The sequence below is a fragment of the Lepidothrix coronata genome, unplaced genomic scaffold (assembly GCF_001604755.1).
Source record: "Lepidothrix coronata isolate B3197 unplaced genomic scaffold, Lepidothrix_coronata-1.0 Scaffold18, whole genome shotgun sequence".
Taxonomy (NCBI): domain Eukaryota; kingdom Metazoa; phylum Chordata; class Aves; order Passeriformes; family Pipridae; genus Lepidothrix; species Lepidothrix coronata.
Window position 1 is genome coordinate 2,994,512 of NW_016690198.1, and position 23,020 is coordinate 3,017,531.

At 38.0% G+C, this 23,020-nt stretch overlaps 1 protein-coding gene across 4 annotated transcripts in view; it reads left to right on the forward strand.

The window, feature by feature from the left end:
- TRPM3 (transient receptor potential cation channel subfamily M member 3) overlaps nt 1–23,020 on the forward strand; it is a 417,155-nt gene that overhangs the window by 385,980 nt on the left and 8,155 nt on the right. For all 4 annotated transcript variants that reach the window (XM_017807295.1, XM_017807296.1, XM_017807294.1 and 1 more), the window contains 4 exons: nt 4,772–4,946; nt 15,471–15,621; nt 16,173–16,372; nt 17,535–17,667. In XM_017807295.1, the coding sequence (XP_017662784.1) occupies nt 4,772–4,946; nt 15,471–15,621; nt 16,173–16,372; nt 17,535–17,667 (659 nt within the window). The remainder of the gene's footprint in view (nt 1–4,771; nt 4,947–15,470; nt 15,622–16,172; nt 16,373–17,534; nt 17,668–23,020) is intronic.

Here is a 23,020-nt window from a genome sequence, read left to right on the forward strand (position 1 = left end):
CAGGTGTGTCCTTGTGAGATGATAAATCCATTTGCATAAGTGCAGCGTCTGTCCCCTGGCCACATCACATGTTTACACCATGGCAGCAATACAAATAGCTTATGTAATAGTGGTTGCATACAGGAGGAACCAAGAGATATTTTACAGAATCACAGACTTACAGAAGCTTCTGAGTTGGACAGGACCCACAAGGATCAGTCATCGAGTCCAGCTCTTAAGTCTCCGGCTCATACGGAGATCAAACCCACAACCTTGGTGTTATTTGCACCACACTCTAACCAACCGAGTTTTGCTGCCTCATGCATAACTTTTGACTTTTTGGCTTTTTATGATTCAATAGAAATGTTGCATTAAAGCAGCATTTTGCTCATTTGAATTAAAGAAAACGGCTGAATTTACAGACACACATGCACGTATCCCTGATATTTGAATACTTGCACATGTAGCTAATATGTGTTCATGTTTTATATGCAGTTATCCAGCTTTTGTTTGTGTAAATGATGTCTGCTTCATGCATTTTGGGGTTTAAGATTAATTTTTAAATAGAATAAAGGCCCCTTGAAGCTGTGCATTTGGTTAAAAAAGTAAACAGAATATTAGGTCTTCTAAATGGAAATACTACTGCTGTCTGAGTGGCATGTGGGCAATAATCAGAAAGTCCGTCTGTTTTGTCTTACAATGGGCCTTGAAGAAAAGATTCATCCATCCTCACCATCGTAGGAAAAAGGTGCATATATGAGTGCATGGACTACAGTCCTTCCTTGGTCTTACATTAGTCACAACAAACTCAGGGAGCAGATCTAAAACTGAAATGTGAATTATATGTCCAGTTACACTCCCTACTCAACAGGTGACCAGAGAATCCTTGTCTTATCCCCTCAATTTACCAGCTTTCAACTGCAAACCCACCATAGTGGGTTTGACAAAGAAAGAACAGCTTACTGAAAAAAAATAGAGAGATAGGGGCAAAACAGAAAATACAAAAGAAAATGACTGTTGAATTGTTATGTCCTCTAAACAGGATTTTGAAATGTCCTTCCTTCAAGGAAACAATAGGATGTTGACCTGAGGTGTTGCAGAGCTCCGGAATACGGAGGTCAAAACACTCAACAATTTTTGTTGGAAGTAACTGTGAAAGGACAGAAGCACCCAAGAAAGGAACAAAAATCAAAAGGAAATCACTGTCTTATCATGTTTCTTCCCTGCCCCATTTAGACTATGTCTCTCTATCAGTACAAAATACACGGTGTATAAAACTTCTAAAAAAAACAACTACCTTTACACTCTGTTTCAGTTTTCACAGCTACATGCACTAAAAGTTTAAGAGCTGTGGTGCTAACACAGGCAATATAGGCATCAGTTTAATAATAAAGAGTGACCATGAATAACAAACTTCTAGTAGTCAGTGTTATAATGGCTTCTAGGAGCCCACCTCCACCAGAAGTATAAAAAGTTGTTTATTTTTCTCCTGGAATCAACACAGAAAGGAAGTGATTGAAATAAATGGAATTTTCATTCCTTTGTCATTCTTACATATGACAACAAATCAAACCTCACTCCACTTTCTATGGGAAACAAATGCAGGAAAATCACTGGCCTCTGTAGGCTCAGCACACACTTAAAGGGTGTGGAATTTAACTGTCGACATATTCTGAAGGTGTGGGCAACTGTTAAAGGAGGGAAATTCTTCTATTTTTTGCCTTCCTGTTACTTGATTTTCGTACTTCGTCCAAATTTCCATGCACTCAGCAACTTTGACACATCCCCTTTCCCCACACATGTAATGCCCAACTGGCTCGAGTTACACAAATTAGCCTCTCACATCTATTTTCTGACCCACTTATTCTCTTGTGCAATGTCCAACTCATGCACAGACTTCCCTGGGAGTTGCACTTGCTAAATCCAGGCTGCAATCGGCTCCCTTGTGTAGTTTTGTTTAAATCACATGTCTGTTTACTTCCTTGAGTTCTGTCTTCTGAATGGTCTTTTAAGGTCCATTCAATACTATGAAGAACATCAAGCTGGCTTATACATATTTCTACAGAGTTAGCCCATCACTGTACTGAGGTCCTCAACAGACCATATTTAACACCTGAACTTTTTTTCTAGAGCTTCTGTTTTAGACTCCAAAGGAAAAGGATGGCTCTTTCTATCTTTCCAGTGTTAAGGAACTTTCTCTTCATCAGCCTTTACATTGCAGATGACAAAATAGCTGTAAAAAGTTTTACGTCTGGGCACTGTGAACAAATATGCAAGCAAGGTTAAGCAAGGGGCAGGAACAGGTCTTGAGGGGTTTTAAAGCAATAGGTTAAAGCAAAGTTGAAAATACGAGGAGGAAACTGAGAGACCAAGTTTATTATTATGCTAATTTCAGTAACAGAATATGTTTGTTATAATGTGCTTTTCTAATCTCTGCACAAGTGATAGATTTACTTCCCTTTTATTCAGGAATGAAATGACATCACTGTGGAATGTCAAGAGAATCAGATATATCAGTTCCTTTAATGTGTGGAAATGTCTACATTTTCTTAGCTTTTCTGCAAATACAAAAGGGCAAATAGAGCCAGCTTATTCATAAAACTCTATGAACAGTTCCTTGTTTTATCAGTTTTTTAAATAGATGACTAACAAGTTCTTCAGAACAATTGAAATGGCCATTGCCTTATTAAAATAGCAATTGTAGTTTGACCCCACAGGCTAAAGGGAAACTTACCCATCTATTTAATTGTATTTTAGACAAGTTACTGAGGGTTTAGAAGATACCCAGTTGAAGGAGGGAAAAGCTAAGGTGGATCTTTAATGGAGAATGGCACTGAAAATTTTATTTGTTGTAACATGAAGTCAAACCTGTGTGAATCCTGATCAAAAACAGCATTTAGGATATGGTCTTAAATTGCCACTAAATACTCATTATGTTTTTTTGTTTGCAGACATTTTAAAGTAGGCATTATATTACATGTATCATGTTGTATATTTCCATCTGAAACAATGTCTGATCAGACAAGAAAGGAGGAATCAGATTTCACCTCCAGATTCCGTCCCTAAAAGCAGTAAGAACTAAAATATGATTATGCAGCTTTCCCATTTCAGACTGCTTTTTGAAGTACAATGATCTGGAATTCCTCTTTTGAAAAGTATTTTCTTGAGAGATTAATACCCTGAATATTATAGGAATGTCGGTGATTGACTTCACTGGTTTTTAATTCCTTCTTAATTCTTTAGTTTCTTTAATTCCTCTCTCATATCCCCAAGGTTTTTTTTCTTTCTTTCTTTTCTGCATTTTTATGGCCTTCAAGACTTTTCTTTCCCCTGCTTTTTTTCACTTGTTCTTATTTCCTTCTTTCCAGCTTCCTGAGTCTCTCCTACGAGACCCCTGCCCTGCAGGTACCTCTCTCTCAGTAAACATGAGAATACCTTTTTTTCTCTTTGCTACTCTGTAACACTCTCTTTTCTCTGTTAGATACTTTCATAGTGTTACTTTGACCTCAGGTCTCTCTCCTTTTGTTTAAAATTGAAGAACCCCTGCAGCAGTGCCAGATCCATCTGCTGCAGCTATGTCCCTCTTCCACCAGCTCTTGTCATGAGCAGCCCTGCTCTGGAGCTACAGCAGGTCCCACATGGAGCAATAAGGCCACCAGCTGAGGTGCAGGTTGGTTGCACACCTCTCTTGTAAGGCTGAATTCAGCTGAGCCAGAAAATGTGAAGACTGAAGGGATTAAAACTCATAAGATTCAGAGGAGTGTTAGGTTGAGTTTCGGCCAGAGGCAAAAGTTAATGTCCAAAGCTGTGAAAAACAGTTCTGTCGTAACAAGTCTAAAGAGCAAAGCTTTATAAATAAGCCTATAAATAAGTAAGTAAAATAATTAAAGGGATCTTACTAGGGACTTTAAGGACTCCCAATTTTTTTCACATTTACTTTAGGTAATAAAGCATCTCTGCTGTACCTGCTGGATGCCCATTGTTCTGCCCTCTTGAGGATCTTTCTAGCACAGTGCCTCTTCTAATCCTCAGACTCTATTCAGCAACTTGTGGGATTGCTGTCCCACTTTTTTCAGGAACAATTTGAATGGGTGGGTACTGTTTGCAAGCACTAGTTAGTCTTGTTCATATGCTAATGAGACCCTCAACAATAAAGAAGAACAGAGTTCACTGCCTGTTATATGCTTTTTTTTTTTTTAATATGGCATTTGTCAGACTCTCCCACCAAGCCGATTTCTAGCCCAGCCAGTATCACAGATTTCCTTTCTCACTGGTTACCATCATGGTGTCCCTTACGTTGCAGTAACAGATTGTTCTGCCACCCGTTACTCCTTATGTTAGTCGCAGCTCCGTTTGCTCCAAGACAATGACTGTCAATGAATAAAATTATCCATGTCAGTCCTTTTGCCTCTCGGTGCCTATAAACAATACATCATCTCACCACCCTTGCCCAGACCAGACTACTGATCTCACTGAACCTATATTCTTGTTGAGGCAACTGATGTGACTAGATGGTACCTTCCATTTTCGAGCCTATTCATAACATTTGAATTGTTCTTAAAAGCAACACTAGGTAAAACCAAGGACACAGTAATACCACTTCACTTCTTTGAAAACGAAATTTTTTATGTGTAAAAGGGAGAATGGCTCTTAAAAATTTGTTTTTGAAAATTCTGTTTCTAAGATTCACAAACTTTTTTTTTTTGCAGTGCATAATAATGAGAATATGGACAAATAAATTTCTCTAATTCTTGTCCTCTCTTTCTCTGTCTTTTCTTGTCATTACATTCAGATGATAGACATGATGTACTTTGTCATCATCATGTTGGTGGTTTTGATGAGCTTTGGTGTGGCAAGACAGGCTATTCTCTTCCCCAATGAGGAACCTTCGTGGAAGCTGGCGAAAAATATTTTTTACATGCCTTACTGGATGATCTATGGGGAAGTGTTTGCAGACCAGATAGACCGTAAGCAAGTTTATGATTCTCATACTCCAAAGTCAGGTATCCAACTTTGATCAGATGATGTCCTATTATATCATGTGTGTTTGCTCAATAAATGGCTCCAGACAGAGGAACTCTTCAACAGAGAGAATGGTCACAAAAATACTTTCTCAGCTAATATTGGGGTGTCAGTTTCAGAACATGCTTCTGGCATCACTTTGCAATCATTTGACTGGAAATCTGTAATGCTAAATTATTTTGCATATAAAGAATATTTTAAATGGGTCCTTTTTACCAGCTTGGTGACAGGGACTCCCTTCCAGGTATCCACCACGGGTTTGGTGGCATATCTGGAACAGAAAAATCACTCCTTTTTTCTCGTCCATTAGTCTGATTTCAGACGTAACTTCATGCTGAGCATCATGTCTAATAATACTGGGTCAGACATTTCAGTTCCTGTACTTCATGAGGATGTAATCTGATAAGTTTTCCTTTCTCTGTTACCTCCTCACTGCCACCACCTTTACACTAACCGCTGTGATGCAATTCTTTGGGGACAGTAGATCCACTATTAGAATATTGTTATATTTATTTATTAGAAGGCAAGGCTCTGCTCACACCAGTGCAGACAGAACAAGAGCAAATATTTAATATACTGTCTCCTCAGGATTCATCTGATCAGGAAAACACTGATTTTCTATTTAGATAAACCCTCTGGTGCCACTCTGTTCATTACACCAAGGGAGAAGGCTGGTCATGAGAAATGATGCAGTGGATGAACAAACTAAGAAACACAAACAATGTATCTTTTGCAAAAACTGTCGTGAAACTGATGTTCATCATTCCTACTTAACTATGTGCAAGCCTTGGCAGCATTTGGAAGTCATTATCTTTTCCGATGGCAGATGACAACCATTAAAGCTCTGTTTAGGATATTTCTTTTTATCATATGTACCACCTTAGGAAAAGACAGTGCTTTCAAAATTTATTTGCTCCTTGTTCAGTGTTGATAAAGTTTGAGTGGAAAAAAGATGTTGATTTTTCCTGAGCTGTTTAAAGGTAATAAATGTATCTATATCACAAATAATCCACTCACTTTAATACAGTCTCAGATGGTCAGATGTATGTATATCACATGGCAGATATTACAGCCATTCCATGCTCATTTCTTCTTCCTGGCTAGCACAGAGTCATTATCATGGATACAAAGGATGCCTCCCTTTTATGTTTACTTCCCCATTTTGTTTTCAGAGGCAGAGTGGCATTCAAGGAAGTAAACAAATACCTAAAATCACTGTGTTTCTTTACCCAGTTCCCTCATTTTTATCCTTTTCCCTTTTGTTTTTAAAAATTCATTTCATTCCAAAGGCATAATTGCTGGGAATATAAAACTTCATCTTGCTCTAAAAGCATAATAGAGAGATAAAGGTTTGTACCATTAAACTACGACTTCCTTCCACAAGCAGAATTCCATCTGTCCTGCTACAAGTGGCCATTTATTGATACTGTACCAAGTAACTACCGTAGTGCAACAAACATGGTGGTTGGCTGAATAAATTGTTCTTGGTTTTGTTTATTTTTAATGAAGGACTGATTACAGTTTAGAACCTGGAAACTTAAAAAACTAAAGGGTCTTTGAATGAAGCATTGTATTTAAGTAAGAAAAGAGAGCGGCAATCTCCACACCCTTGCATGAGAATTTGGGGATAGTCTGGTGTGTTATTCAGCTGCCCAGCATTTAAACCACGCAAAAAGATGCATAGTAATCACTTCTGAAGCTTAGGGAAAGCAGAATTCGTGGTGGCTTCAACTCCAGCTCTAAATATAGACATGTTGTTTTTCTGTGTGTCAAAGAAACTGGAGTTGCAGCAAAAGTGATGATGTCAAAATGAAAAGCAGCATCTAGTTCCTCCTTCCTGAGAGGCAGATGACAGAGAGAATTAGAATCTGCCACTCTTTCAGCACAAAATAATATTACATGTTGATGGCAATTTTATGCCCCAAACAGGCGTGGAGAAACCACTCAGAGACAGAGTTTAGGTCTTTGAGTAGCAAGGCATTTATTGCAATACAACAGTGGGGAGGCTCCCAGCTGGCACTGGACAAAAGAGCTCCAAAGTAGTAGTGAACAACTGGATCCTTTTATACAATTTTTGCTTAGCAATTGCATCATTATACATGAATATTCATAATATTGCAACATCTAGTTTTAATATTCATAACAGGTGGAGTTAAGACAGAGTTAGGGGCGCGGCCTTCAATTTGGGGAGAAACTTGGTGGTAGTTCCTGTTCTTTGGCCTCCTGAAGGGTCTTTTTCCTACTCTTCATCGCCATAAACTTTCGACCTTTCCCTACTTTGGGTGGTTTCCTTGTGCATTTGGCAGAAGTTCCTGATATTTGGCAAGAGTACCTCGGCCTTGGCTCATCTCTTTTTCCTTGTCTTCCTTTGTCTCCCCTCCATATGCCTATTTTATGTGTATGTTAGCATTTTTGGTTCTCTCTGTTCTCCTGTGTACTTACTTTATGTCCTTTGTGTCAATGTGTCCTGCATTCATTAATGAGTTATTATCTCCGCTGTTCCTAAGACTTAGTTCTCTATGCTTTTGCTCAGAACATGCATTCTAAATTAACTCTCTAATTCTTGTTCTGCTATATCACATTCGCTTCTCAGGCCTTGCTCTGCTTCAATGTCATGTCTGTCTCGGGCTCAGTTGTCGCAAAAATGCTGTCTGTTGAATAGACTGGAAACACGAGCAATGGTTGGTGATGTTGTAAAATTCAAAATGGCCCGATTGACACCCAGAAGGTTTTACTAGTATATTCATATTTTTTCACTATTTGAAAATTTGCTGTTATGTGTATTTTTCCAGTTGTTCTAAGCTAAATCAGCCACTGTACTCATGTTAGAGTGCTACAGTGCTTGTACTTTGTCAAATGAGACAGATGTTCTAAAATTGTTATGCTACATCTAAACTGCAATTTATAGCTTGGAGCACATTTTTTTTTATCAGTATTATTTTAACAAAATAAAAAGATTTCATTGTGAGTTTCTTTATATTTTGGTGTTTAATATTGCTACAAGATTTGCAAATTTAGGATTCAGCAAAAGTGCTCATTATGGAAATTCATATTGATTTGAGCCACGCTCCTGGAAATTATCTGAAATTGTCTGAAATTATCTGAAGAATGTAAAAAAAAAAAAAAAAAGTGTGCTACTCTAAAATTTCTAGTTCACTTTTTAAAATTTTTTTATGTATTATTTTTAGTTTATTTATGAAACATGCTGTTAAGGCTGGACAGATACATTTTCTGGATCCATCTCATTAGCTGGCAGCCTGTTCATCTAATGGATCTACTCTGATTTTTTTTACCCGTAATTTCTGTATTCATAGAATCATAGAATCAGCCAGGTTGGAAAAGACCTCTGAGATTATCAAGTCCAGTCCTTAATCCAACACCACCGTGGTTACCAGACCATGGCACTAAGTGCCACATCTTAAAAACTTCCAGGGATGGTGAATCCACCACCTCCCTGGGCAGCCCATTCCAATGTCTGATTACTCTCTCCATAAAAAATTTCTTCCCAATATCCAACCTAAACTTCCCCTGGCAGAGCTTAAGATTGTGCCGTCTTGTCCTAAGACATTTCATTTTATTTTGTAATGAAATGTTAACTGGAGTGTATGTTAGTGTCCTGTTGGTTTGTGATCTCACCTTCAACTCAAAAGTGAGGACAGATTATGTCTTCACTTCTGGGAATATGAATACACTATTCAGTGGTGTTTATTATCAGTGATCTACATAAATACTACGTATTTACAAATTCCTGACTATAAACCAGTTGTAAAGGGGAGGGAGGGGGAGCAGGAAAGGAAAGTAAATCTTTTACCACTGTGTTCAAATTTCCGGGTAAATTCAACAAAAACAGCAAAACCAGTCTCAAAGTAGTTCCTCCTGGACTATCAGTTCATCACAGACAGGACCACCACTTTCCAAAAATCTTGTCATATTAAGCAGGTGCTTCATAAAAAAAGATGCAGAACTTGAATGGCCAACTTAAGCAATTCTTGAATGAAGCTTGTGAAAAGTAAGAACTTTTGAGTATGCCTAAGATAGTGCTGGGGAGCAACCACAGACAGTAACATATGGAAGAGTGACTGCTGCTAATGATGGAGACATCCTGCATTTCTGGTGCCCTTTCAGTCCCAGCTACCCATGAGGTCCACAACCCAGCACCATAAGGACTTTGGGAATGGAAAACTAGAAAAGACAGACTTTACTGTCACAGTACAATCATAATGGTCTTCCTCCAGGTTTTGAGCAGGAAATGAGTAGAGTATGGTCTGTAAACAAAGGAGGCACAATTGAGATTTATTAGACCACATTGTTCCTCCAACTATCTCGAGCTATTCAGCTAATTCTTTTTAGCTGATCTGACATGGACAGAAGGTTACACATACCATGTTATCTACTGAGAATGTTTTACCAATTACATGAAACAACTTTTGGAACTATGCAAGAGCAGAGATTAGCAAAGCTACTTCATGGAAAAGTGCAACCCATCAAAACATCAGTAATGACTGGAGCCACCTTGGGCTATTGAGTTTTGACTTGAGACTAGAGAATCCCAGTTAGCAACTCTTGGGATTCAATAAAGGCTTAGACTGGAGAATTGAAAGGAGGTGGCAAGCTAATAAAATTTATGAATTATTTAAAGGTTGAGAAATGAAACATTAATATATGTCAGGAAAGGAATAATAATAAGAGCTTGATAAATTGAAAAAATTAGACTGGTATCAATTACATAGTTGAATAAAGATATATTATTATCCACTGATAGTTGGAGAAGGAAGGAGGATCGAGGTCAGGGAACTAGTGATTGGACATACCACTCTCTTGTCTTTATGCTGCCTTTCCTAATACATCTGAGCCTCTTGCTACCCAATGGGATCCATGGGGCAGCAGCCAGCCACATAACTGCTTTAGTGAATGCCTGTCCAGAGGGAAATCCACAAACACTGTAAAATCTCTGCCTCAATTCACCTTACATTGGCACTATTGCTGGCAGTTCTAGCCAGAAAAATTCTTAGCACGGTTCTCACATGTGAAGAACATTGTTTTCACCTTCCAAAACTATCTGCCCCTCCAGGATACTATGGATACAGAAGTATATAGGAAATACTGAAGAGGAAAAGTGAGTTTGCTTGGTAAAAAAATGTAGATAGATGACATAAATGGTGGTCATCTCTAGAAAATTAGAATCAGACCTCACATTTTCCTATATTCAGAAGACAAAGCAACTGAGCCCGCTATTAGCCTACATGGGTTTGTGTTTTTGCATCAGACCTCACAGTTTCCTTTATGCAGAAGTCAAAGCCACTGAACCTGCTGCTAGCCAACATGGGTTCGAGTTCTTTGTTTTGGGCAGTTTTTCAGATTTGCCTGGTGTCTCACATGTCAGATTTCCATCTGTATTTTCTTACCAGCTGACAGCACCTCCAGCGCCATCTGGAATCTGAAGATCAGTCTGAATTCTGTTTATTTCTTGTGTGTACCCCTTTTTTGGAAAAACCTACATAGTTTAGGAGAAAAAGATGGGGCCTCCTTCTCTTTTGGTTCTATCGGAGGAATATCAAGTAACCAGAATGCAGTTGTTTCAGAAGATAAGAGACAATTATACACAATGTTTTAACTATCCAGAGAATTTCAGAGGAAGGTACTATAACTACAAAAGCTTTTTAAAAATTCTTTAAATTTCTTAGTCTGATAGATTTATTTATTTTTTATAGTTCTCGAAGTGTTCGTAGTATAAATTGAAATTATATACTAAACTCTTTATGATCTTACAGGCTATATGATTTTCATTACTTGATACGAGCTTTCTGTGAGGCCTGTCATTTGCATGGATCATTCTGGAATTAGAACAAACAAAGCAGCTTTGCACAAAACAGAATAAATCATACCTGTGGCAATATTTTTAGCATTGTTAGACAAAGGTAGTGGATAAAATTTTTGCACATCCTACAAACCATTTTGAAACTTTCTCTGGCCAGAGTTGCAGCAGTATTCCATTCCTAGCACTTCTGAGGTTATATTTTGGGTTCTATTTGGTTGGCTATTTTTAATGGGGGGAGTAGGGGAGTAGGAGGAGGCAAAAAGCACCAAAGTGAACAAGAAAAAGACAAGGATTGACTATAAATTATGATTAAAATACAAGTAGATTGAAGAGACCTTCAAATCCACTTTTAATGTGGCCTGGGGCGAGAAGCAACACGTAAGGTCGGGATGCTGTAGTTAAAGAAAATTTTGAAGTAATTTTGAAGAAAATTTTGAAGTGCACTGTTCAGCACCCTGGATGTTTCTACTGATGAACAATTGTGGGAAATTCAGAGTTCGCAGATTTGGATACTTTCTCTGTAGGGAAGAAGTGGATAGCTCTAGGTAGCTTACTTAACATTTATTGGATTTTTTTTCAATATTTACCAGCCTGGCAAGCTAGTAAGGTTGCTTAGACATTTGATTCAAAAATCATAAAATGCTTTCACATCCTTTGGGTTAATTGTGGATCAAAATTGGAAGGTGCACTTATTTGTTCCCATATTATTTTAGATCATAAGAAAACATTCAGCAGTTTCTTGTGATTTCAAACAAATCAACTTGTATTGTAAAAGTTGTATACATTCACATGTGACAAGTTTACATCAAAGGCAAAAAGCTATTCAGTGACAAACTTGTTTTATGCACTTCCCTCTCTTCGTTATTTCCCACAACTATTTTGGAAGGGTGCAGCTGGGAGAAGAGTCATGATGCAGAAATCTGCAAGCTTTATTTCCAAAGCCCTCCACCCAATACACAGTAAAAATGAGCAGTGCCCATGTCATGACAGTAATACCAGCAGTGAAACAAATTCTTCCTGAGTTCTGCCTCTGCTTTAAGCCTGAGACACACAAAGACTTGGGTTAATGTTGTATTTTCTGGCCAGGAAACAGGAAGGGTTAGGCATGTAGCAGGAACCCATACAGGAAACTGTAAATGAGAGTCAAGAAGGAAAAATAAGTGTAGGAGAAGATTATGAAAAATGAAACAAGATGCAAAAATTATGTACATTGACAGGTATCAGGATACAGTGTTTGAAATCTGCATGCAATTAATGCATGTAATTGAAATTAAAACTCCAACCATTGATAATTTTCTAAAACCTGAGCTCAGGACATAATGTCCAACCTTTATCCAATGGCCTGTAAGTATTAGAGTGGCTGGGTTTTTCAGTTACATGAGATTGGCATATTGTTATGCTAACAGAATTTTCTTCAGTAAAGCATTTCATTAGAATTAAGTACTCTGTGTCATTTGTTAAAGCAAGGCTATAATTTAAAACAGATAACTAAGTTTTCCTGCATGTTAATTTGTGCTTTGAGAAAGTTTGTTATCACAGTATGTTACTGCACATACCACAAAATTTATTTCATTTCTCAAAAAATAATTAAAATGGTCAAATGTTATTACACGTGAAAGGCAGGTGCAGATTCCTCAGGGATGAGGCACAGTACTCAGCAAGTGAAAACTTTGGCTTCATGGAAAGTGCAGCATTACCACAGTGGGAGCCCTGTGACACTGGCACTGATCCAATGGAGACCCAGGGCAGTGGAGCCCTGCTTGGAAATGGGGCTCAGGGAAAGCACCGCAGGGGTGGATCATGAAACTGGCGCCGATTAGTGAACCACACGTATGCAACGTTCTGTTCTGCTCATCAGGGACCTTGTGGGTGTAATGCAGGTGCTGCTGCCTGGATTGTGGGATCTGCAGCCGGGCACCACGCTGGCACCCGTGCAGGTGTACACGCAGAGGTGGGTGGGGGGAGTGATCTACCCCAGGTTACTGTAATAGGGAGACAAGATGTGCTTGGGACTCTACATCTGCAGGTGGGGGAGGCCAATAGTCCCAGGTTACCATAACGAAGTCTTCTCACACCATACAAACAGTATTTTAATTTCTTAAATATAAACAAGGATCTTTGTTATCTAAAAATAGTATCATTGCTATCTTTAGCCTCCTGCCAGAGTCCTCTGCCCTTTTTCACAGAGAGAGAAATTTCTGGTTTCCTGGGAATAATTGTTTTAAACAAACTTTGAATTAATAGTTGGGGAAACAATCCTTTAAAATAAACTTTATAGTTTAAAAATGAATGAACATGTTCAGTAATGTGCCAGGGGAACACAGGCTTCTGCCTTTTGGACACACATCGTACGTTTTCTCATGCAGTTGAAGATCTGATGATTAAGTGGTGGCTTAGTTCTCCATAAAGTAAGGCAAGCGGTAGGTATTCTCATTTTATTTAAAAACTGTACCCACAACAGAACGTGCAAAAGAGAAAAACTTTTCCAAACCTTCAGGACAAGCTGAACAGCAATGGATCCATAGAATAGTGTGGGAACTTGTCTGCATAGGAAGTCTAATTTGGCCATCACTGTGTGTCATAAACCAACTGTTATGGCAAGTAGAGCTGGAGAAATATTTTTTATCTTGTTAGCTGTTGAGGCTGATTATTTTTTCAGATTAAATTCTAGTGTGTTTTAGAAACAAAAAAAAAATGGGATAATAGAATTTTAACCAGATTTGGAGCTGCATTTTTTATCTCATTGCTCTAACATTTAAAATGTGTCTTTCAGAAATTTCTCTCATTATTGAAGACATTATTTCTTCTGTTTTCAGCACACAAAAGAAAAACAGGTTTCATCAACTGATATAGTGATTGTTCCATTACTGGTGAAATCAGGCTGAGTTTTGATATTGTGTTGTGTTGGATTTTGTAGATCTGACTCAAGGTGTGAGCAAGTTAGTGTTTCCAGACAAACAGAGATGTAAGTCTCACACTGAGTGCTAATAGCGAGAGGTATTGAACGTCCCAATTTCTCCCGGGTGAAAGCTAAGTGCACGTAGTCCCGCACTCACAACAGCTCACTGAAGGCATTTTCAATGTCTAAATGAAGCTGCTGCTTGAAGCAGTGTGGGAAGCATGAAATTACCACTGCCTTAAAATGATCTGCAAAGTGATGCTTACTGAAAAATAAAGAAATGCATACTCTCAGCCTGTTCCAGTAAAAAAACGTATTTTTGTAAGAAGGAAGGACTAGTGATGCCATGTGTCCAGACCCAACAGAGCTGCTTTAAAAATCAGTATTGCTTGTATTTGATTTTGTAATTTCTTTTTCTGTGAGTTGAATATTTTTGGAGATCCCATGTCCAAAGCAGATTTATCCTGTAGTCTTCCATCCCATATGACTATAATACTTCTGTATGTAATAGCCTAACATTTATGTGTGGTGCCTATAAATCCAGTACCCAAATCACACACAGTGTAATGTGGTTGCCAGTACAGACACCCACAGTTGAATTTCAAGCTCTGTGAACCAAGTTCAGAAGAACGTTTTTGAGAAGGTCCAGTAGTTGGTACTGGAAATATGGATTTATTGTCATATGATGAAATTTTACAAAACGTACAGCATCAGCAAACTTTGTTTTTCATTAAGTCAGTGGAAAACTGTCATTGATATCAGTAGGAACTGCACCAGTGTTGAGCACTTTGAAAATTTCTCAGTTAAACTTCTTTTTGATGGGGATGAGAGGAAAAACAGCAGGGCTGTGCAAAATTTACCATTTAAAATGGTTCATATGTGTAAGGTGCTGCTTCAATTATTTTCTTGAAGAACTGATTAGAGAGATACGTAGGACTACTAGGACTGAAGCTAGAAAGACATAAACTGAACCCATGCTTGCAAATGCAGATCACCTACTACAGCACAAATGAGGGCATATTAAAAAACAAGCAGGGAAAACTATTTAACCATGTTTTCTCTCCCCTTGCTTCAGTTCTACAACGTTAATACTGAGAACATTTTGATTCCAACATATTTGTGGAAGGAACAGGTGGCATCTCTGCTGCCTACATGTCCCTTTACCTGATACAGTAAAGACTTGATCATCTCCCCCACTGTTTCTAGGCATGCAGTCAAAAGTCCTTAATAGCAGAAAGTCATTATGAGTACGTCCTAGAGGGATTTGGGCAGCAGAGTGCACAGCAATAAATTTACTTTAATTTACTTTCATATACTGCCTTTTCCTTATTTATCACATGCCTTTCAGTCAATTTAAAAAGAATGAGTTTTCACCATTAAAGAAATAATATGCAAGCTTTTTTGCAGGATTAAACATTTTGATCATTTCATTTGCACTAATTACCACGAGAGTACCATGGTATTTTAGCTGTATGCAAACAGGCAGCTTACTCACACCAAGCATGTCTCCTGCAAGTTCTGCTGGGAATATCTTGACATTCACAGTGAATAACACACAGCAAATAACAAAAACTGCAGCCTGTAAAATCTGTGATAGCAAGCACAAATTTCTTGGGGGAAGTGTCAATGCCACTGTTATTTGGAAGATGTTGTCTTGGCAGGCAGGCCTTTATAAATATTTAAATATTTCTGTAAGAAGAACTGAAAAAGTAAGATTCATTCCTTTTTTTTCCCCCGTATCTTTGTTCCCAGCTCCTTGTGGTCAGAATGAAACCAGAGAAGATGGCAAAATAATCCAGTTACCTCCCTGCAAGACAGGAGCGTGGATTGTTCCCGCCATCATGGCCTGTTACCTCTTGGTAGCAAACATCCTTTTGGTGAACCTCCTCATTGCTGTTTTCAAGTGAGTGACACATTGCAAAGTATGGGCTTGGGGAAGATGCACATTGTTCACACGCTGTGAAGGCTGCTGAGCTAAAGGCTTTGGCTCAGAGACGTTTTCAGAAAAGTGAGGGTGAGAAGGAAAGATGCAGTAGTTTGTCTCCAGGGAATGAGGGAAATGCCAACTTCTTCTCATTGTGCTTATTTCCAAGGACAGACACCTGATGAGAATCAGGACAAATAAGCCAAAAAAATGTAAAGTTCAGTTATGACATCATTCACTCCCAATATGGAAAACAAGAATAAAAAGATTTTATCTCAGTGGATTGCTGTAAGACTCAGTGGTTGTTCACAACAGATATACACAATAACAAGATACTTTGAAAAGGCTGGTGGCCACTGTGCTTTACCGAAGCACAAACTTATTATTTTATTCTGCTTCCCATTTCTGTGACAAGGAAACATTCGCCAATACTAGTGAAATGTGTCTAGTTAAGATGCTGTCATATCAACTTTGGCAAAGTACCCAAAACCATTTCAAACTGATGTTATTTTCCTCCTCTTGCCTTCTAGCAACACATTTTTTGAAGTCAAATCTATATCTAACCAAGTATGGAAGTTTCAAAGATACCAGCTAATCATGACATTCCATGAAAGACCTGTTCTCCCACCACCTCTGATCATTTTCAGCCACATGACTATGATATTCCAACACCTCTGCTGCAGATGGCGGAAGCATGAAAGTGATCCAGATGAGAGAGACTATGGATTAAGTAAGCCTTAGACAATTCACAGAGTGGACTGCCCAATGCCATTGGTAATGTGTAATGTTTGACAGGCATGAAGACAAGTCCAGCACCTTGATAACCTTTTGAGCAAAAGAACAACATTAACCTGCAAAAATCTTCCTTGAAGAATTTAGTTCCACCTGCACTGTCCAACCCTTTGTTCTCTTTGGAGTGGTAATGGGGCTGTGTGTTTCTGGAATTTTTGGGGTGTTACCCAATTTGGTCTTTCAAATCAAAGGTGTTTATTTTGCCATTACTAGAGGTCTGTTGTTGCTGGAATTCTTCTTAGAGTCCATCACACTTCCAGTTTTATTTTTGAAAACACAGAGAGAACATTACTACTTTCTGAGCAAACAGCACATACTTCTGCCCAACACACTTTTTGCCTAGATAAGATGAGAGATGGTGAAAAGAAATTTTTATACATATTCTCTCCTTGACACTGACTTAAACTGGAGGAGTAGTTTCTCCACATACTTTAATATGTACTCCATAGTTATGATGGAAAACCTGTCAGATTATTTTGCTAATACTTTCTCTTTTCTTCTCTATCTAACTCTTCAAAGTAGATCTCCACCTCCCTCAGTTTATATGCCAGAGGCAGGGAGCTAAGGTTGTGCATCTCTTCCCAACATTAGTCCATGCCATAGTTCACTTCTTTACGAGGAAGGAGCAGGAGACACGTGTGGTGCTGGAGATGGAAGTGCAACCAGACTGCTCTTCTCCCACTCCCATGATGCTGCTGCCTGCAGATATCGGTTCTTGACACATCAAACAGACTCCTGTACCCTCAGACTCCTGTCCTAGTAGTCTGCTAGTGTCATTATATTTGTTTAGATTACAGGTGGGCTTTGGCTTCCACCATGTCTCCAGGACCAGAACAGCAGCTGTGTTTAGACCCCATGCAATCCAAATGTATTCATGTTTGCTCACCATTTGCCTGCTTAAGTGTTTCTATATCCAGAATCATAAATAACTGAAGCCACTAATTTGGCAATTAGCAGTTTCTATCTGCTTTCATATCAAAATGCCACATAAATTTTGAAGAATGCTTTTGAAAGTTTACTCCATGAATTTCACAATAAATATGTAGTTAATTTCACATGTTAATATTTGCCAAATTCACATTTCTCAACTGTTTCCACAGAGCTTTTCATAACTGAGGATGAACTGAAAAAGGTCCATGATTTTGAAGAACAGTGCATAGAAGAATATTTTAGAGAAAAGGATGATAGATTCAATTCCTCCAACGATGAAAGAATTCGTGTGACTTCAGAAAGGTGCACTTTTTTTGTTTGTTCTCATAAATTGATCTGGAAATGTGTTTTTGTTGCCATTCTTATTTTTCCTTTCTTTTTCTTGAAAAGGGAAAAATCTGAGGTATTTTTGATAAGTCTTAACTAAAAAGTAGAATGATAAAAGGTGGTGAATTAATTTTCTCTTTTTTTTGCTAAAGCAAATGTGTTCAAGGATAAGTTGGGTGGGGCTCTGAGGAACTTGATTTACTGGAAGGTTTCCCTGTCAGAGGCAGGAACTAGATGATGTTTAAGGTCCCTTCCTACCCAAATCATTGCACGATGAGTTTGAAAAAGTGAATCTTTTAACCAGTTGTGTTAGAAAATACCTCATGTAGTGAGAGACACCACTTATTTTTGCATTTCAGTTCTTAAAGCAGAACTTAAGGTACAAGCAGTCAGAACACAATGGGAGAGTAAATTAGAGTTCCTCAACAAAAATAATACTTTAGCTCTCACCCACTAGCCGTTCAAATAAGGAGCAAGCCTTGTTTCAGGAGAGCCTTGCTAGGTAAGCTAGTTTCATTGAGACCAGCAGCGATCTTGACATGGATTTTAAATGGAACAGGACATTTTACCTACAACAATGCACAGAGGACAAAAGTACTACCTTAATTTAGTGGAAGTTGCCAGTCTTCAAATCCATCAGTCCTAAAAACTCTGTTGATCTGCCATAGTGTTTATATGCTTTCATAGAACACTGCCGAGCTCAGATTTTGAGGACAGAGTTTGTGTTTGATTCTTAGCACTTTTGCCAATAAATATTTTATCCTGTCAGATATTCATAAAACTTATGAACTAATGAATACTCTACTAGCTGAAAACACCACTTTAATTTGAATAACAGAGGTCAGGTGAGTTGTCATTTTCATTGATTACACAAATATAACACTCTCCTCCTTATACTTAATCTTCTAGTGCTGCCCCTGATTCAGCTATGCCTAAACTATGCTTTCTGTAGGCAAGGAAACATGCTGTTAATTTGATTCTGAAATAAATCTATACCAGGGCAAGATTGGAAGATATAGTATCCTTTAATCATCTGCATTACTGAAAACCAGAGAACTCCTAAAACATATATTTTAGAAAAGGATATTAGACGGGAAGTTAGTAAGGCATGGAATGATTTCCTTGTCATGGCCAAGGAATCCGGCTTTACTGGTCTGGAAGAGACAAATGAGAGATGAAATTATAGAGGTCTATATAATTATGAGTGCAAGGAGAGGGTGAGTAGAAATTAATTGTTTGCTGTCACTCCCAGAACACTCCCAGAACAAGGTATAGGGGAGCAATAGAATAATTTAACAGCATTCCAGATTCAAAATAAATGAAAAATAGGTGATTTTTTTCATGCAGTAAGTAGTGGAACAGAACAAATTCTTGAAAGTTTTTGAGGTCTAAAAGAAGCTACATTCATTCAAACAGAGACTAGACAAGCTTACAGGAAAAGTAATCCAGTAAGGACTGCTAAATACATAGAGTTTATATTGAGCCCATAAAGTTTTTGAGCAAAAAATGCTTAGAAACTGGAGAATATAAGGAAGAAAGAATTACATACCCTTCAAAGTAAGATAGTGGGCTAAATTGGTCTGTGGTCCAACTGAGTAGTTTTTTTCTTGTGTTCTGATGGTCCAGTGGTCACAGAACTGAGCTGAAAATCATAGATGCTGGTCCAAATATCTGGGCATAACTTTCCTTTTGGTGGGAAAGGAAGGAAGAGGTATGTTTGAAGATCTGTAAATGAGAAGTAGTCCAGCTGGGTCCTCCCCTAAATCATGTGAATGCTGTAAGTCCTTGAAAATTAATAAATAACAACTGCCTTTGCACTCTGTGCTGACCCTGTTTTATAGGAAAGAGTCCTTATCTCTAATTTAAGTGAAAGTCTTATAGCATCTTGTTCCAGAATAGAGCAGAAGAATCACAACCTTTCCTTGAGCATCTTCCTTTCTAATCATTGTGTTACATCTTGACCAGCACAGAGACATGTATAATATGGTCAAAAAAGACTGCACTATTTTTCTTGATCTGGCATGAAGCCACTGAAACAATCTCTTTAGTAACATTTGTTCTGTATGGACAGGTCTTGACTCTCAAAGCCCATGCAAAACCTCTTGTTGATTTCAAAGGGAGCAGGGTCACATCATAACAGTATTTGAAAAGCAAATATGCTGGCTAGAGTAGATATTATTATGTCATCTTTGGTACTCTATGGTATCCATTAGTACAGCACTTTACAATCTGCAATGCAATTACGCTTATAGCATCCGTGTGGATGATGACATAGCTATTACCTTGATTTCAGAGCTAGCAGGCAGAAGTGCACAGAAATAGCTTTGTCTTAATAAAAGGGACTGAGCCTACAAGACCCACCCACACATAAAGAATGACAGCAGGAAGAGTCTGTGAATCTAGTGACATCTCTCTTTGGTCATAAAAGAGTTAAGTGGTGTTAGGCTCCAATGGGAATGCAGCCAGGACAACCCAACATCCTTATCTTGCAGAAACCACTGCACCTGGGAAAACTGGCTGCTCGCGTAAGCACTGCTTTACCAAAAGAGGTCAGGTAAAGTACCAATACCCTGTAACAGTCTTGAGAATTGCTATCTATGTTTTATTTAAATAAAATCATTCAGCAATCACCTATCAAAAGCCCCAGTGTCCACAGTCCTTATGGCAGTTGAAAAGGATTTTGAAGTATAAACGATACCTTAAAAATGGACATAGTTAGACAAAGGGATTTGTGAGCCTAATTCCAGCATTCAGTTAAGAGGTCCACTTCAGAAAAGAATGCCTTACTCCCATTAAAGAATGATTTTCATTAAAATACTAGTGAACTTAAGTTCAAAGGTTAAAAATAAATAAGCAAACATGAATGTCAGCAAAAGTTATCATCTCTCAAACTGTAATCAAAAAGGCTCATAACAGGTAGTATAAAATCTAAGTTCTGATCTCTTATTTTTTTCCTGGTTACTGAATTTTGTCCTCATATAGTCCATGTTTGTTTCACTATTAAAAATGTTTGAGCTTCAGCAGCACACCTGGATGCATGTTTTATATGTACCCTCCTCTTTTTCTCTTCTCATTCTGTTAGGATGGCTTGGCACCTTCTAATAAGTTGACTAAATCTTGCTGTAAGGAAAAGCATAGGTATAAAGGAGGCATCATACATGGATACTGTGAGATTTGCTGAAAGGTTTATATACTCTTCTGAGTATACATGGAGAAAAAAATCCAAAGCAAAACTCCGACATTCTTATTTTGAAATAGTATTTTAATTCAAAACTGTTCCTCAAGGAAATAGAGGTCTAGCTGTCTATTCACTGAGTGAAAGTATATTTTCCCAAGAATATGCGAAAATAGAAAAAATCACTTATTCAAAAATTTTAAGAACCAGATTATGGCTGTATTTCTCCAGAACGCATTCTTCTACATTCACAGTGTTTGGCTGATGTGAAACATTTTATCATGTTTCTAATAGGTTTATTCTCAGATTATAGTGCTGTTCTGTATGATGAATGAGTACAGAACTGAACATCTAATTAATACAAGAGAATATCACTAAAAGAAATAACACTTGTTAAAAATTCTGGAGTGGCCACATGCAATATATAACTAAAGATGACTAAATTAAACTAATAGCTTTAGGTTTGAAGGAGATTATCATCTCTCAAGCTTTCTTTTTGTGACTAAAATTATATAGTCAGAGCTCATCAAGTGTAAACACATGTATGTATTTCTCAGTTCTCTAGGCACATCGCTAGTTAACTCTGGTTTCTCATCCCAGACTGCACTACCCTTATCTTGTTACATTTCTCTATAAATTTTCCCCTACTATCAATGCAGTCACATCTATGGTCACTCCCATAGCAACCAACAGACCACACAACACAAAACCCTCTCTTCACCTTATCTGTGACAATGCCACCAGGCTTGCACTCTTTGCCTCTGACAGTAGCTGATAGATCATGTTTGGGGAAGGAAGAACAAGCGCATGAATATGTACCAGCAAGGTATGACTCTAGGTTCTCCTAAGGATGCGTTAGTTGTGTTCAGTAGTGTTGCAGGGCCCTCACATGAATGTAGGATGCAAAACTTGTCTCACAGTTCTACATATATACAAACTGGCTGTGTCTGTATGAAAATTATTTCACTTGTGTACAGCTGTCAAAGCAAGAAAAAAAAAACAAAACCAAACAACCAACGTCAAAACCAGATTATCCAGTTAGCTTCACAGAACATTATAAATTCATTCCAGTTCTTGGTAACTGTTGCTGCAGTCAGAGGGGGGTTTTTTTGTTGTAATCTGAGCATTCTCCACTAAAATCCAGAGGTTTCTCAAATTGCTTCTTATGTGTCACAGCCCTAAAATTTTGTGTGTTCATCATCTTGGAGCAGTTGTTATAGAATCTGAATGTGGGGTGAAGGACTCAATTATTGGCTGATAAATATTTCAAAAGAATATTTGCTTTCATAAAATAGCAGTTCAGATAAGTAATAGCATGAGGGAGAATTCAACTATTTCCCATATAAACTGCTCTCACTATGGAATTATATCCTGTGCTTGTAATAACATTAATCTGTTTTGTTGGAGAAGCTGGTAGAACTAGAAACAGACTGGTGTCTAAATCATAATGAGAAGAATGAGATTCCTTGAAGCTACCGGTTGATTTCTTAGCGGTGATTACCCGATCATTCATCTGTTGAAGTCTGATGATGGCAATACAGTTTCTGCTGTTTGATTTGCTGTGCTTGTGCTTCCAAAACTCACAAACTTCAACAGAAAAAGCCTGTGTCTCACAGGAACTTGCAACTTGCTGTAGAGAGCAGAGTCACACTCTTACCTGTCCTCTCTTGTGTGGGCATCACCCCAATGTAGTCAGATTTCAGTCTTCACCAGCAAAAGTGGTGAGCATTACGAAACAGGGTGTTAATGCTGCAAAATATTCATTCATTGCTAAAATCTGGTTTCCTTCTGGGCAAATAAGAGGGTTTATGGTGTTGTCAGTATCAGATCACTTGTCCTGTTGAAAAATTAACTAGCAGGAGTAGAAGATTATATTTATACCATCAGAAATCCTGGGAATGATTTGTGTGCCTATCAACAGACAGTGTGCCTATTAACATTTGAGCACAAATTGCTCTAACAGGCAGAGCATAAGAGACTTGTGAAGAGAAAACAGTGGAAATTGTGCCATTTGGTATTTGTTGCTTCTCTCTTCATTTTCCAATGTCTACAGCAATGTGGAAAACCAGAATTGTAATCTATCAATCAAAGATAACTACATAAATTTGTGGCTTTTAGTACTTTTTTGGCAGATAGTGGAAGTCCCAGTCTGCC